Below are 16,970 nucleotides of genomic sequence, written 5' to 3' on the forward strand. Positions count from 1 at the left end.
CCTTTTACGCAGGCAAAGGCTGTTCATCTCTTGCCGATCCGCATTGATTTCCCAAGCAGCCGATCGCGCTTGCAGGTCGGAAGAAGTTTCTACAAATGCCTGAACGTAGAGCTGGGTGGTCCTCAAAGCCACTCCAGTTTTTACCATTTTTCTTCATAAAGGCTTAAACTCCGGGATTTTTTTCCGCAGGCTCTCACTCCCCCTCGTGTCTGCTCAAGGCTTTTGCAGCCTCTTACCTTGCATTAATTTTTCATTACCTTGTTCTTTCAACAGCCCAGCACGCTTTCAAGGGCTGGCTTGTTTTCACGCTTCTGCTGCAGCAACTCTCAAGCAAGTCATTAGATCACACCCGGCTTTTCAGCAGAAATGGCAAACCACGTATTTCTGCGTATTCGAGCAATAATTGGTCATTCTTGTTCTCCGGTCAGGGCTTTAGTCCCGTTTAGCTTTCAGTAACTGAAAGCTGAATATTCACCTCTCAAGTGAAGGGATCGTGTTAGCGAAGAGGAAAACGGATCCTTGCTTATTCATTCCGGGCTAAAACTTCATTTCATCTCAGAAAGAACTGAAGTGGTAGCAGGCGAGAATACATTATCCATGTTTTCTGGGCTTCTTTTGCTAAAATAAGGTTGTAGGGCCCAGCATGAGAAGTGATGGGAACACAGCATGTGTTCTTCGTGTTGTTGAAATTCCTGATCCAAGATACTGTCCAAAACTTTACAGGTTTGCGTTGCGTGCGCGTTCAATGGAAAACGCAACAACAGGGTGTGGGGGGAGAGATCGCTCACCCATTACTGTCATGAGCAAAACAGACTCAACTCGGGAAAAATTAATTTAATTTATTGCCATTCAAGTCAGAGTAGGATAATGAGAAATAAAACCAAATCTTAAAAGGCCTCCCCCCACCCCTTCCTTCGTCCCGGGCTTAACTTTACTTCTGATTTTCTCTTCCTCCTCCCCCTGGGCAGGGGACGGGGAATGGGGGTTGTGGTCAGTTCATCACACGGTGTCTCTGCTGGTCCTTCCTCCTCAGGGGAGGACTCCTCACACTCCTCCCCTGCTCCAGCGTGGGGTTCCTTCCACCGGAGACAGTCCTCCATCAACTTCTGCAACGTGAGTCCTTCCCACAGGCTGCAGTTCTTCACCAACTTCTCCAACGTGGGTCCCTCCCACGGGGTGCAGACCTTCAGGAGCAAACTGCTCCAGCGTGGGTCCCCCACGGGGTCACAAGTCCTGCCAGCAAACCTGCTCTGGCGTGGGCTCCTCTCTCCACGGGGCCACAGGTCCTGCCAGGAGCTTGCTCCAGCGTGGGCTTCCCACGGGGCCACAACCTCCTTCAGGTGCCTCCACCTGCTCCGGCGTGGGGTCCTCCACGGGCTGCAGGTGGAATCTCTACACCCCCTCATCCTCCCTCCATGGGCTGCAGGGGGACAGCCTGCTTCACCATGGTCTTCACCACGGGCTGCAGGGGGATCTCTGCTCCGGCGCCTGGAGCACCTCCTGCCCTTCCTTCTGCACTGACCTTGGTGTCTGCAGAGTTTCTTACATCTTCTCACTCCTCTCTCTGGCTGTAATTGCTCCTGGTTTTTTTTTTTCCTTCTTAACTCTGTTATCCCAGAGGCACTACCACCATCGCTGATGGGCTTGGCCTTGGCCAGCAGTGGGTCCGTCTTGGAGCCGGCTGGCATTGGCTCTGTTGGACATGGGGGAAGCTTCTAGTGACTTCTCGCAGAAGCCACCCCTGTAGCCTCCCCCTGCTGCCCAAATCTCGCCACACAAACCCAAACCAGTCATCTAGTCCAACCATGGGCAGGGACACCCTCCACTAGCCCAGGTTGCCCAAAGCCCCATCCAACCTGGCCTTGAACACTGCCAGGGAGCCAGGGGCAGCCACAGCTTCTCTGGGCACCCTGTGCCAGGGCCTCAGCACCCTCACAGGGAAGAAGTTCTGCCTCAGATCTAGTCTGAATCCTCCCTCTTTTAGTCCAAAGCCATTACCCTCGTCCTGTCACTACAGGCCCTGCTAAAAAGTCCGTCCCCGTCTTCCTCATCAGCCCCTTTAAGAACGGGATGAGCGCTGCGTAGCGCTTTTCTCACCTGCCTTGAAATGGTGTCGGGGCTGATGCAAATGGAGAGAAAGCCTAAAAAGCCCTTTAAAATGGAAGGTGGTGCCAGAGGTGTTGTGGTTGGGATGTTGCGAGAAGCGATCGTGGCAGCAGAGCGTTCCTGCCGGCGTTTTCCCCGAGGGGCTGAGCCGTAAGTTTGTGTCCTGGGCTCCAGACTGGGAAGGTTGATGGTTTGTTGGTGGTGAAGGACTGGGAAACACTGAGGCGGTGACGGATCGTGTTTTTCTGATGATTAAGCCGCTCATCTAGCATATTCAGGAAAATGGCATTGCGTTGGGTCCGGTGGGAACTCCTGAGATGTCTGCCTGACCAGGGACCGCTGTGCTCTGCTGTCCGTCCTGCGGCAGGAGGGGACGTTACCGGCCTCTGCGGCTGGTTGAATCGCCGCTCCGGGGAGCGCCTGGATACAGAGGTGTTTTCTGGCTCGAGTTAGGCTTCGTGTTGCTTGGAGATGGGAATAGAATGGCTCGAAGGCAGCACGGAACAGAAGCTTCTTTCAATCTGGAAGGGCGAGCTTGCCAACGGTGTGAAAATATCACCCAAAAAAATAACGAACTTTTCCCGGTTTCTGCTAATCAACTTGAGTGGTGATGCAGACAAAATCTATCTACTCGGCTTGGGCTGTGTGTGTTCTTTGCCCAGAAGATTTGAGTTACCTCTTTGACTTGTTTTCACCTGTAGCCTCCTGTCTTAGCCAGAAACAGCAAACTCCAAAATTTCTGGCATTTAAATTGTTCACCTGATGAGGGAAGAGAGCAAGGAAGAGAACCTGGGAACTTCTGTGCTGGCAGCCCAACGGGACGTGTCTACCGGTGGCTCACAAGCTGGTGGCTCACAAGCCAACTTCCTTGCCCGGCTTCCAAAATAGGAGGAAGTCGGTGAAGGGAGGTTTGTGTCAACTCTTGCCCCAAATAAAATGCTTTGTGTGGAGGAAAGTAAACCAAGGAAAACGTTTGTGTGGGCTGATGAGCTGCCAGACCTTCCCGGCAGAGAAGGAGGATTTCCATGAGCATCTCCAGCGAGATGCTCCCAGCCCCACCTTCGCTTCGCCCTGTTCGCGTTGCGGGTGGAAATGTACTGATAAAATACCACGCTGGGCTCGGAAAGCGGTCACAGGTGGCTCATTAATTCCTGAGGGTGGAACCCTTCGTTATTTTGAGCGAACCAGAGAGGTTTCAGTTAAGTTGGGACCTCAACTCAAGTCTTCAGCAAAGTGGCAAAATTGTGTTTGTATCCCGGGCCGGGCCGTTGTGAAGCCGCCGGCCGTGGAAACGTGCCTTTGGAGGAGCAGGAGATCCCTTTGCAATCGCTCTGTCTACAAAATCTTCATTTCTGTCCTGTTCCCCTTCTGCAGAGCGAGGGCTGTGCGTGCTCAGCAGAGGGAGCTGCAGCCCCGCCAGCCTGCTCCATCCCCGCTTTTCCCTGAGATTGGGCTAAACGCAAATCATTTCAAAATATTTACCTGCTTCTGGCTGCGGGATTAGGAAGTTAATTTCTAACTATCTTGAGTCCGAAGCCGAAAGCCATTCAACGCTGAGAGGTGTCCGTGTGCTGTTTTGTTTAAAGTTGCGTGAACTTTCGATGGTGTCAGGTATAGTCCTCGTTGCAGAAGACCGATAGCTCTAAATGTAGCTGTGCCTCTCTGACCTTGCTGTCGTATCCATCGGGGTATCGGCGTTTCAGTGCCGCAGGGCTGGGGGCACAGGCGATGGATGGATGGACGGACGGACGTCTCCTCCACGCCACGGCGAGCTTGCTCTCGTTTGCTCTCGGCTCAAACGTCGAGCAGAGCCGGGGTCGGCGTGAAATCACGCCTGCAAAAATGGGCTGGATCTGAGCAGGATTTTGAACAGAAATAAGGAACCGAGCTGCCCGTCTCACCCCCGAACGCTTGGCTAACGAGGCTGGCTCATAACGAAGACCTCAGCTGGGAGAAGGTCTGTCCACTGAAGCCCTCGGCGAGCAGCTCAAGCGTGGGGGGGCTTGGCTGCTGGGCTGGTGCATCCCGCTGCATCCCTCTGCGTCCTGCTGTGTCCCTCTGCATCCCTCTGTGTCCTCCCTCTGTGTCCTCCCTCTGTGTCCTTCTGCGTCCTTCTGTGTCCCTCTGCATCCCTCTGTGTCCCTCTGCATCCCTCTGTGTCCCTCTGTGTCCTCCCTCTGTGTCCTTCTGCATCCTGCTGCATCCCTCTGCGTCCTGCTGCGTCCCTCTGCATCCCGCTGTGTCCCTCTGTGTCCTCCCTCTGCGTCCCGCTGCGTCCCGCTGCGTCCTGCTGCGTCCCTCTGCATCCTGCTCTGTCCCTCTGCATCCCTCTGCATCCTGCTCTGTCCCGCTGCACCTCTCTGCACCTCTCTGCACCCTGCTGCGTCCCGCTGCGTCCCTTTGCGTCCCGCTGCCAAACCAATGTGAGCGAGGCGAGTTTCACCCATGGAGAAGTGGGACAGCAACGCCGGCGCCTCTGCTTTCCACGTGCCCGGGTGGCTGGTGAGTTAATTAGCTTCTTATTTTCACCAGCACCTAGCTGGCTGATTGCCGCTTCGTTTCTGGAGGGAGCTTCAGACCTCGCTGCTCCGCATCGGGATACGATGACGTTTAGCCGGAACGAGGGTCGTTAAAGTCGGATATTAACGAGGACGGTTAGACGTCCTCCCCTGCCAGCGCGGCGTGAGCTGCCTAATTGGAAATGGTCAAGCGACGGAGGGAACGGTCCCCGTGGGCCACCCCAGCTTGCAGATGTCTTATATTAAGAACTAATTTTTATAGCAATTTGGGACCAGGACTGGGAGAAACTGCGGAGCGTTCCAGGAGAGTTTGGATTTCGTCAGGATCAGCGCAGCGGATACTGCCTTTTCGGCTCCTTCAATTTTTATCACCAATTTAGATTCAGTTGTTGGAATAAAAACCTCTAAAACTTCAGACACCCTTCAGGGCATCGTGTGCTGCTCGGCTTCGTTTTGGTGGTTAAAGACGTTCGAATAGATACCAGCAAATATTAAAACACGCTTTTCTCTGGCTTTGCTTCTCTGGTGGAAAGAATTCCCAAAGCAGCCGAAAATATAATGACGTCGCTCCAAAAAGCAGGCAGCGCGTGCAAGACAGAAGGTTGCGTGTCCGGAGCTTGGCTTCACGTGGTCCCCGAGGGTCTGTGGTCCAAAAATCTTCCCGATCCTCCAGAAGCGCTGAAATTCTGTATCGATATTTATTATATCACCCTGGGTTTCTGCTCGTTTCTATTTTGGAAGTCGTCCCTCTTGGTAGTTCTTCTAAAAATACTTGGATCGCTATAATAAAAAGTTGGTCTTCTCGTACCCGTATCGTCCGTGCGTGGTGGTTTGAGTCAGGCTTCATTATTCCCCTTATCACCCAAGTTTATGTAGCCCATCTATCGCTTTCTTAAACTTTATGGACTTTATTTTATTACAGTCGATCCTTCTGCGTTTCACCCATTTTTTATAGACTCCAATTCTTGCAGCTTTCAGCCGACTTATGGCGTATTTATGTCGACAGCGAGGAAATTAATTTTGCGTTTAAGGGTTGGCAGGGATAAACTCTGCGTAATACGCAACTTTGTTCATTGTTTCAAATGTGGATTTTTTTTTTTTTGGTACGAATTGTAAAAGCGTGGAGCTCTGCTTAAAAACAAGCAACGAACCTCTGTTATTTTCTCCTTTATGAATTCAGTGCCGCTGGGATCAGGACCAGGTGACAGAAAATTTATTTAAATCGACTTTTTTGTTTTTCTTTCTTTCTTTTTGTCTTAGGGCCGTAGCAATTTCCTTTTGCAGTGCGGACGTATGATTTTATAGATGGTTTAAAGCTGCTGTGGCAGCAGACTCCGTCTACAAAGGGCTTAGGGTTATGTCCTCCAGCAATGTTTTTAATCAGGATTTTAACTCGACTGATTTGCATTTTATGTGGTTTCTCGGGACAACCACATTTCAAGTAATAATTAGCCTGAGCTTTAAAATGCTCATTATCTTTACGGTCGTTATTTCAAACAGTCTATTAATGTCTTGACGTTTTTACCGAGGTCCTACATTTCCTATGGTACACCTCTTATTATTAACCAAATAACCAAATATTGAAAAAATGTATAATTAGTGAAGAATAATAATAATCCTTTCTGCATTGTTTTGCAGAAAATCAGGTTAAAATACAAGTTCTCCCGTATTTTGTGACTCCGATGGTTGGGAGGAGATCTGCAGCAGGTCGATTTTGGTTTTGCAGATGTGAGCGACAAACTAAAGTCATTTAATCTGAGAGATCACAGTATTTCCCTAATCGGGTAAAAACCCCTCAATTTTTTCAAATAATCTACAATTTGGATTTAATACGGACACCGAACACCTTTGTACCCACAGCAGTCAGGGAAAAACTTGTGTGTGCAGTTGCGGGGTGTGAATTTCTCATCCCGATGCGGATGGGATCAAAAGAAAGAGAAATCCTGATTTTTCTGAAATTTCTGAGGTTTCTGAAATTCTGCAGCCAGTGAGCACGAGGCAGAAACGCTGTTTTGACCTGGTGTCTTATTTGTGAAAGTTTCAGCGATTTCAGGTTGTATAACTGGGTGATGGTTCGGATAATCTCTAATCGCATATAATTTTTATTATAATATTCGGTAGGGAATAATTTAAATATTAAATAATTTTATAATAATTTTTAAATTATAAATTTAATAATAATCTGTCGAGAATTACCGGCAGAGCCTTTGGCTGTAACGGTCAGCAGTGTTTCTGGGGAAAGCTTGTTCTTGGGTCGTGTCATAGCGTCGCGCGTATGGAGGAGCTGTGAGACCGCCTGGGATGCTGGCCGGGGACAAATGCACTTTCTCCTGACGGCTCAGTAGGTGTTTTCCATCTCTGGCTTCTCAAATCCTACTTTTTTTTTTTTTTTTTTTTTTTTAAATTATAAAACGCCTTGTCGTGCGACTGTGACCACCAGAGCCGGGGTGGACCGAGGGATCTGTTTTACAGCTGAGGGAGAACGTTTCTCTCTTCCTTCTCCTTCCCGTTGTCCCCACTGGAGCTGCCTGCTTTAGATGTTTGTAATTTTCTTTTTTTTTTTTTTAAAGATTTCTCCTTCCTGTTCCGGCCAGTTACGTTCTTGGCGTGCATCGGACGTGGGTGCTGCTCTTTGCTACCGTGGAAGCGTGCTCTATGTCAATAAGCGCTAAGGTGTTGGAAGAGCCTCTCTTAATTTTATGTACAGCAGGTTTTCCACCTGCAGCTTTACTGCTGTGGGGCATAGAGGATTCTTTTTTTAAAAAGAGGATTATTTTTTTAAAAAAGAGGATTATTTTTTTTAAAAAGAGGATTATTTTTTAAAAAAGAAGTAAATTAAGAGTGAATCTCAGCCATTAGAATGAGAGTGATGGGTTTAGACGGCGATTCGGTCCTCATTAGCAATCGCCTTGGAGGTCTGAGGATCAAAATCGGTCTCAGTCCTAGTAAAATATGATAAATTGAGATGTTTGAGGCCGTGCAGAACCTCAGCCCAGTGCTGAACATGAGTTAGAAATGCCCTGGGCTGAGAGTTTGCTGGGCAGGATGGATCCACCACGGGTGGGTGCTCTTCAAGAGTCAAGGGCTGGAATTTCTAATGCTCTTGGAAACCGCCCTGGCCCAGGTGGGTGACTCTTCATTCCCATCCTTTCTGTCCCAAATCCTGCAGGTAAAATCAGCCTCAACCTACACGTTCTCAAGCTGGTTTGGTTTTTTTCGGAAGGAAGACGCCAAAGGGTTAAACGTGTGCGTTAATCCCGGCGTCGGTCTCCGTGTGACCTTTTGGCTGGAGAACTGGAATCTTAAACACTTTGAGCTCCACTTAAAGTTTTGGCTCGGTGAGCAGCCTCGTCAGGATTACATATTAATTTAAGGCCGGCGAAATGGTGGAGTAAACAGGTTTGGACAGTCCCTTTCTTGAAGCGATACGATCCGGGCTCAGGAGGTGGTTTAGGAGAACAGAAGCCACCTGAAACGTTGAAGCTGAGGGTTGCAGATCATCTCAAGCGCGGAGAGGGGAAGGCATCACTGGTATCGCGGAAGGGGAGCAGGTCTTTTCTCAGGTGCCTTTCAGATGCCAACACCTGGCGTCTGCGGACGCAGCTCCGGTTTCACGGGGGAAAGCGGAGCTGGAGATGAAGTGTCGGGCTTGGCAGGACGAGTGCCGGAGGAAACCGGCTTTTCCTTCATGAATAGGGATGAGAGGGCAGGAGGAGGAGGGTTGGTCTGGGAGCTGCAAGCCCTGGGCTCTGGTGGAACATCCGAGTAGTCATGTCGGTCCCCTCCGTTCTAGTCGCAGCTGCAAAATTATTTCCCTTCTTTATTTAAAAAAAAAAAAAAAAGTAAATTCATTTTCTCACCTGGCATCATAGATGGATAAGAAGTTTTTCCACTGGGAAAAGACTTTCCGGGCAGTTTGTCACCACGAATAACCAAGTTGTGGCAGCTCTTGAAGACCACAAACCCGACCTGCTGTTTCATACGCGAATAGATGTATTTTAATTACCTCCGAACTTGCTTTTTGTTTCCCAAGTTTGTTGCAGGTGGATTTGCAAGCTGTTAGCAATGCCGGAGAGCTGGTGCGACTTAATCGCACAGAAAACTGTTGTTTTCTCCCTTTGTTCCTTCAACAAAAATAAATACCCACGGCTCAGAATAAATTTAAGACGCTAGCACTACAAAAACGCTGCGCTCGCAAAATTTAAAAGTTCAGAGAATTTACAGGGACGGTTCCTCTTGCACATTGCACAAGGGCGCCGTGATTTTATAGCTCTTACAATATTTTAAGGTTTCATTTAGCAATTTTAAAGAAGAGTAGAAAAAGTTACAAGCACTCAGCCTGGCTAACGCAGAGGGAGGTCGCGGTGACGTTGGTCTCCAGCCCTGATGAAAAAGCAGATGTTAAGCATGCATGGTTTATTAAATTATAGTGATAACTCGGATTTTACTGAGATTGAACATAGTTCTCCCTGTTTTTATCGGAAGATTGAGCCAGAGTATAACAGACATACGACTTGCAGAAGAGGGGCAGGAAAGAACTTTATTTTTATTATTTTTATAGAATAGAGGTTCTTAATTTTAGTGTCTTAGACCCATTCTTCACTGGGAAAAAGAGACTTATTTTTTTTTTTCTCCTTTCTCTCCAGGAAAAACTATTTGATTGAAGTATTTTCATGTGATAACCTACTGGAAGAAGTAGTTTGTGTTTCGGTGGTGCAAGCTTCCAGGCTTTTCTTAGCTTCCACTGAGCTAAAGTAGCATCTCCCTTAGGATTTTGCATGAAAAGGATGATTGGTCATGTTAAAAATTAAAAACTTACCTTGAAAACACAACTTTGGCTTTAGTATCAGTTGAGGTGGAATGATGCTGATCCCAGTCTCATATTTCCATATTGGAAATAATCCATATTTCCATTTCCCAATGACTCTACAGATTGATTAAAGTTGGGAATTTATCTTTTCCGCGCCCCCCCTTGCCTTCGCAAAGCAGGCATTGCTTTTGTGTAGCCCAGGAATTTTTGCTCTTTTAGTGGATTCCTTGAAATCCGCCATGGAGATGTAAAATGCCGTCATGGCTCATGCTTGTCCGCAGAAACGCTTTGGAGGAGCGCTCGCGAGCAATGCTTCCCCGACAGTGTTTTCCTCATCGTGCTGTACCATCCACTGGGCAACGGTGGCAGCTATTGAGGAGCAATATTACATCAAATCAGCGCAATATTATATCAGATCAGTGGTAAATTATTTCTAAAGCACGTGTATGTAATAATAGACGGAGGTGGGGGAGCTTTTTTTTTTTTCATGTTTAGTTAGAATTGGTGTTGAGGTCAATCGGTGATGCCCCATCGCTTCCCAACGCCCTCTTCTTCGGGAGAAAATGTTGAGGTTCTCTACAGGAATTGTCATGGGTACGTTGTCAGGGATGAAACTCTTTGGATAACAGCTCCAACCACTGAATAATAATAAAAAAATAATGTGCATTGGCTCTACGCCGTCGCTGGTAGCAAAGCATCGCACTCTGTTGCTGCACCAGCATCTCCCTGGGGTTATCCACAGCCCTCTTCCTGCAGTCGGTTCTTGTAAGGTGGGAAGAGACTAGAGAAAAGGCAGAACTTCTTCCCTGTGAGGGTGCTGAGGCCCTGGCAGAGGTTGCCCAGAGAAGCTGTGGCTGCCCCTGGCTCCCTGGCAGTGTTCAAGGCCAGGTTGGATGGGGCTTTGGGCAACCTGGGCTAGTGGAGGGTGTCCCTGCCCATGGCAGGGGTGGCACTGGATGGGCTGGGAGGTCCCTGCCCACCCAAACCATTCTGTGGTTCTAAGAGGAATGGTCCAACACGGGAATAGCGGGATGGACGTCGGAGTCTGGACCCTTCCAAGGACGGACTCTCTGCACTTGCTGCCGTGGGGGACGGAGTGGGGACCGGCATAATTAAAAACCACTTTGCCATCTAACAAATGCCTTCGTTGTTTTAGTTGCTCATTAGTTAATTTTCTTCTAATGAGGCTCTGTTAATGTAATCATCTGACATCGGGGGAAAAAGAAAGTGGGGGGGAGAACCCAAGTTAAAAAGAGTCTAATTAGCAAGTTAATTATAGCGAGCAGGGAAATGTTCTGGTTATATAAATAAGCCATTGTTATGCACACACAAGCCAGGCCACATTAAAAACTGCCGCTAACTGTCTAGAGGTCAGGCAAACGCTGTAATTCAACACAAAACAGAAGTAGGGCTTGTTTGGCGGGACGCCTCATTAAGTCTTGGGGTCCTTTCCTGCCAAAAAAAAAAAAAAAAGGGAGTCTGAAAATCCGAGCGGTTCCCTTTCCCTCCCTCTCTCCCTCCCTCTCCCTCCACCCCGCGGCTGAAACCAGAGCGGGCAGGATCGGGATCGGCAGGGCCGGGAGGTATAAATGGGGGGGCAGCCCCTGCCCCGGCGGGAGACGGTGCGGAGGGGCTGTCGGTGATGCCGTCATGCCGAACAAGAAGAAATACAACGTGAACGGAGATTCGGGGATTAAAGCCCAGGTGAGGGCAGCCTTTAGTACCCTAATACCATTTTTCTATTTAAAAGTACATTTGTTTCTCTCTACCCCCCGTTTGTTTTTTTCCCCCCCCCTTTCCTTGCTGTTTTCCCCCCCCCCCCCCCAACACTTATTTCTGGAGCTGACTGCATCCCTTCACCGCCTAGAGGAAATCCCGATCTCCGGAGGACTTTATTTTCTTTGGGGATCAGGAGGTTTGAAATGATGAAGCGTTGAGCCGAACACGTTGCTCTGGGGTTGTTCTTCGGAGCACTGTGATGGAGGAGACGATGGGTTCGCGAGCAGGGAGATTGCCCTGGAAAACCTGGGATGGCAAGACTTTTTTTGCTCGGTGTAGTAGCGTAGAGTGGCTCTTCGTGGTGGAAACCCCAGGTCAAGGGGAGACGTAGCTCATTTGAAATGTAACGAGCACGCACCTGCATTTAGAAGTCATTAACCCCTTGTACGTGCGGAGGTGAGGTTTTTCAGCTTGAATTGTGGGGGTTTTTTTCCTGCTGGAGGTTGAAAGCAGCGGGATTCGTGTTGCTGCAGAGCAGGTTGGACTTCTAAATCCAAGCCGCTGTGGCTCTCAAAGGCTGCGCAGTTTCTCCTTTGAGCTTTCACCTGTGCGAAGGTGGCTGTTACCTTCACAGACGTCTCGGTTTGAGCTGGACGAGTTCAACCTGGAACCAAATCACTGTTCTTGTCCCAGTCTCGAATGCCCCCGAACGCGGCGTGTTGTGCCATCGGTTGCCTTCGGTAGGGGTTAAAACCGGAGTTTTGGTCTGGTCAAGCAAGGTTGGGTTTTCTCCTTCTGGCTGGATCGAGTGCGTTGCTGAAATCTCTGAAATGAAGATGTGTTATGGAAACAGGGGGAAGAGGGACTGTTCACAGGGGCAGTTAGCGACAGGACAAGGGGTAACGGGTTTAAACTAAAAGAGGGGAGATTGAGATGAGATGTTATGAAGAACTTCTTCCCTGTGAGGGTGCTGAGGCCCTGGCAGAGGTTGCCCAGAGAAGCTGTGGCTGCCCCTGGCTCCCTGGCAGTGTTCAAGGCCAGGCTGGATGGGGCTTTGGGCAACCTGGGCTAGTGGAGGGTGTCCCTGCCCATGGCAGGGGGGTTGGACTAGATGATCTTCAAAGGTCCCTTCCAACCAAACCAGTCTGGGATTCTATGAAACTGGCTTAAGGGTGTACTCCTGCCGGCACTTTGTACCCTTCCCGTGTCCACGCGATACAAAATCTAGCACTGAATAAGGTGGATACAATAGATGTCTTTCATAAATCAAATTCCAACATCCTTTCTTGCACGCTCTCTCTGTTGTTCAAAGGATAAAGTCAAAAGACGTTGGTGAAGGGTCATCGCTAGCTAAAAGCAGCCTTGACCTAGAAGACGCCCTACGTTCTCCTCTTATGGTGCCTCCTTCCACCTCTTGGCAGCCAGTGCCTTGCTCAGCTAAAGCTAACCCCAGCTTGTGGCAGCATTTAAAGGGTTTAAACCCTCAAGGGGGTTTAGGACAGGGTGTGTTATAAAGTCTAGTTCTAGTTCTGCCTAATTTGGTTCATGACTTATTTTACTTTTCGGCATGTTCTTGTCTATCAACGTTGCATGTGGAAGTACTTCAAGAGCTCTGAATGCAATTATCAGTATTACCGTGTCGCTTGAAATAGTTGCGTGGAATGTCCTTGAAGAGATGATGTAGGAAAGGAAAATGTTAATTATAATACTAATTATTCACCCTTTGTTAGACTTCCAATGTATCTCACTTTGCTGAGAGCATCATTTCGCACGAATAACCTGATGCTTTGATGAAGCTGCTCAGCTGTCGAGGGTTTTTTTAAAAATAAAAATTAAAAAAAAAAAAAGTTATTTTGGGCCAAAGGCTTCTTAGAAAAGGAATACAAAAACTGGTTTGTCTGTGCAAAAACCCTGTCCCGCCGGGATCAGAGGTGTTAATCCACAACGCAACTCTTGACTGTAATATGAGTTTGATGTGCTTTTTCTCCCCTCCCCTGTGTGTTGCCTGATCTGGTGTCGTTCTGTTGTTTGGTTTAAGATTAGTAGAAAATAAAAAGAGCTTCCAGGTGCTGCTGCAAATCCTCTCCCAGGTCCTTTCCCCGCTCCCCAGCAGCTTGGGCTGGTCATCCCCAGGCCAGCTCAGACTTGGGGACTCTGAATTAGCCACCTGAGAGCCCCAACACCTTTTTCTTTCACTTACTGGCCCAAAAAAGCTGGGTACCAGCTCTGTAGCATCACCAGCCCATCTCATGTGCAGCGTCAAGTGCTGCTGCTTAAACCACTTGAATTTGAGTTCCCGGAACGGGATCAAATTCATTCTGGTTAGGTGACTTCTTTAAACAAAACTAAGTTCTCAAAACACCCCAAGGGGTTAGTTAATAGACTCTATTAATGGCTTTTAGTATTTTGGAGATGTAAATATTTAACCCCATTGTACCAGATTGAGTCAGTTTATGCCCATGGCAAAGTCCAGGGAAATTTGCAATTGGAAGTCGTGTTCCAAGAGATTTAGCACAAACCGTGAACGTATTGGGAGTGTTGGTGGTTGACTTGCAAAGGGATGAGCGCTGGGAGTTAAAAATCTTACCTAAAACTTAAAGTCTTTTCTCCCGAATGCTTAAATATGGCCCAGCAGCCACATCTAGAGAGAATTAAGAAGGATGTTGAGGTGCTGGTGTGGTTTTGAGATGTACCGTGTCCCTTGGGCAAGGCAGGTGGGCTCCGAGCAGTTTTAGTGCCTGCTGAAACGCGTCTGATGCTCGTGAAGCCCTTTGGGGGTGCTGATGTGAGCAGAGAAGCTTTAAGTCAAGTTCAACCCGAGGTACATGTCAACAGGGCAGGGAAGGGTTGAGTTTCTGCTTTGAAATCACTAATAATCATCTGTAAGAGCAGATGTTTGGTTTATGTGAAAACCTGGATTTGGGGAGTTTATAATAAGGAATTATGACTATTACTAATTACTGATTATTTGGCCGCCTTGCTGTTCTTTTCAGCCAAAGGCAGGAGTAAAATGAAGCCTGGAGAAAGAGGTTCTTCTATAAATACCAATGTTAAAAGTCATTTTTCCCTTAAAAGTGCCTAGATAAAAGTGACACTTCTTTACTTATCCCTCCCGTCCTCTGCACGCTTTGGAGCAGATCAGCTTTGCTGTCTTAAAATAAATGGCTTGGCAGTTATCGCAGCCGTAACACGGGCAGGGCTGAGCCTGGTCGTGCTGGGCTGCTGTTAAACCCGCTGCTGGTCTTGGGGCTTCGCACATGTCTGAAATCTTCATTCCTTGGTGATGACTGAAACGGAAACGAGTTTGATTCTTCATCTCGGGTTGAGCAGGTTGCTATTTGTCATCCACAACAATTGCTTGCAATGAGATGAGCTCCGTTAAAAAAGAGGGTAGATGCAAAATGCCACGAAATATTGGGGTTACATCCATTGGCGTGGTTTTATTGTAGGCGTTGCCGGTAAATAGATAGTTGGTTCCTTCTGTCCAACTTGGATAATTCCATTTTGCCAGTCTGCACATCGCTTCATTTACACGCCTTAGCCTTCATTTCTTGATTTGTCATATAAAGTTGTATACTCTTAGATACAATACTCTTAAATACTTGTGTTCTCCAGGTGTCCATGCTCCCAACAGTTACAACAGCCTTGAGCGATGCATCTAATCTCAAAAGCTTCTTAATATAGAGTGCGGCTGGAAGCAGTATTCCTTACTTGTAGTATTTTTATTTTTGCCTTTTGTATTTCGTACAGCAAATAGGAAGCATCTCCTACTGGTCACCATGATAAACTTTGTGAGATAGGTCGGCGTCCGCATCAGTTCTGCAAATGTTGGGTGGCCCTAATGGGGCTTCTCTTGTGACAAATAACCCTTATGTTGGCATTTTGGAAAAAAAACTTTGTGTGTTGTGGGGACAGAAACTTTCTAATTCGTATGGTTAAGATGGGAGCTTCAAGGTGTTTGAAAGACAAGTGTGTCGATGCTGTGTCTGGTGGAGGCTCTGAAATGAAACGAAGTAGGCGATTTAGCATACCCAATGTCCCCAACTAAATAACAGAAATTGCGATTCAGCCCGTAACTGAGATGGTGTCTGCGTAGCTCAAGGCTTTGGGTTCTTGGCATCAATCTTCTGTATCAGACTGTTGGGTGTTTACATCTGACTTAACTATTAATTTCTTTTAACAGATCCAGTTTGCTGACCAAAAGCAAGAATTCAACAAACGCCCGACGAAGATCGGCCGCCGTTCGCTTTCCCGCTCCATCTCGCAGTCCTCGACAGATAGCTACAGCTCAGGTGCGTGCCGTCAGCCGCAGTCACGGCATCTCTGCGGACCCCAGGGTTTCTCCTGCCTTGTGCCCGAGGATCTCCTTAGGTCTGCTGTGTAGTCGGTAGTGTCGGAGGGAAGGCGTGGAAAGAGGGTTGTTGCTTCTTTTCTCATCTTCATGTATAGTTGGATAGAAAAATCAAGTTATTCTGATGCTCTTAACACTTCAGATCTCTCCTTATAACCCACGTGTGCAGTTGCTGAAGGCTGTCCTAATCTCTTCCCCTTTTCCTCCCAGGCTCAGCAAAACAGCGTTTCCATCATGTTCGTGCTTGTACGTCATCTTCCCTTCCCGTTCTTGAATAAATCCATGCGGATCCCACTGTAGGTTAGGTCTCTCCCGTTGCACGTGAAATGGGAGTTTTTGGAAGAGCAATGGTGACCTGTGAAGGCCATGCATGTGTCTTCTGTGGTTTTCCTGCTGGAATCTGTGAAATGAAACTTTTAGCAGTGGACTTGCTGTTTGGTCTTGCTAGCTGCACTTAGAGGAACTCACTGGGGAGGGAAGTTGGGTTTATTGAGGGGGTTTTTTGTTTTGTTTTAAATTTCGGGGCTCTTCTGAAGTCCCAGGTGTATTTACAAAGATTGGTTCTGGAAACTTGATTTATCTGGACTAATATTTGGTGGTTGTGCAGCACTATCCAGAAAATTTCAGGCTCTGCCCGGCCCTGGCAGCAGGCTCATTCCTTTGAGAACATGGCACAGCAAAGTTTTGTTTTGTCCTGTGTAGCTGCTTGAGTTGTTTTTGTTTTCTTTGAGCATGCATCGTTTTCGATGTAGACAACTGAAACTTAATTTTTGGAGCAGCCAATGAAGGTTTCTTAAAACCCACTCAAAGGTAGATCCTCGTGAAAGACAGACTAATTTCACTGAGTGCCCTGTTCGTCAAACATTCAATATTTAGAAATCAAACTTTTAACATTTCATAGAACCATAGAATCTTTAAGGTTGGAAAAAACCTCTAGGATCATCAAGTCCAACCGTCAACCCAACACCACTGTGTCTACTAGACTGTGTCCCGAAGTGCCACGTCTACATGCTTTTTGAACACCTCCAGGGATGGGGACTCCACCACCTCTCTGGGGAGCCTGTCCAATGTCTGACCACCCTTTCAGTGAAGAAATTTTTCCTAATATCCAACCTGAACCTCCCCTGGAGCAATTTGAGGTCGTTTCCTCTTGTCCGATCACTTGTTGCTTGGGTTGCTTTCGAGCTGGTTTTAAAGGTCTTTTCCAACCAAAATGATTTATGATGCATAAAAAAGGCAGCACAAGAAACTCCTGGAAACAAGTGTCCTGGTGGAAATTGGTATTTTTTTCCTTACAGGAAAGAGTGCAGCCTGGAGAGAACGGCTGCTAGAACTTACCTTGACTTTGAGTGAAGGAGGCGAAGCTGCCCGGCACTTCGCAAACAGTCTCTAGAGTTATTCAGCAAATAAATCACTGTGGCCACAGAGTACTGAGGAAGTTCGGTGCCACCGCGCTTCCCAGCAC

General features: G+C 47.8%; 1 protein-coding gene across 2 annotated transcripts in view; it reads left to right on the forward strand.

Annotated features, from left to right (window-relative positions):
* Positions 1-16,970, forward strand: part of AHCYL2 (adenosylhomocysteinase like 2) — a 108,131-nt gene that overhangs the window by 58,861 nt on the left and 32,300 nt on the right. Inside the window, exons 1-2 of one of the 2 annotated variants that reach the window (XM_075751224.1) lie at positions 10,772-11,139; positions 15,338-15,446. In XM_075751224.1, the coding sequence (XP_075607339.1) occupies positions 11,086-11,139; positions 15,338-15,446 (163 nt within the window). In that variant the 5' untranslated portion in view covers positions 10,772-11,085. Of the gene's footprint in view, positions 1-10,771; positions 11,140-15,337; positions 15,447-16,970 lie in introns of those variants that run through there. The other variant, XM_075751151.1, reaches the window with a different exon arrangement.

The sequence above is a fragment of the Balearica regulorum genome, chromosome 1, assembly GCF_011004875.1.
Source record: "Balearica regulorum gibbericeps isolate bBalReg1 chromosome 1, bBalReg1.pri, whole genome shotgun sequence".
NCBI lineage: Eukaryota > Metazoa > Chordata > Aves > Gruiformes > Gruidae > Balearica > Balearica regulorum.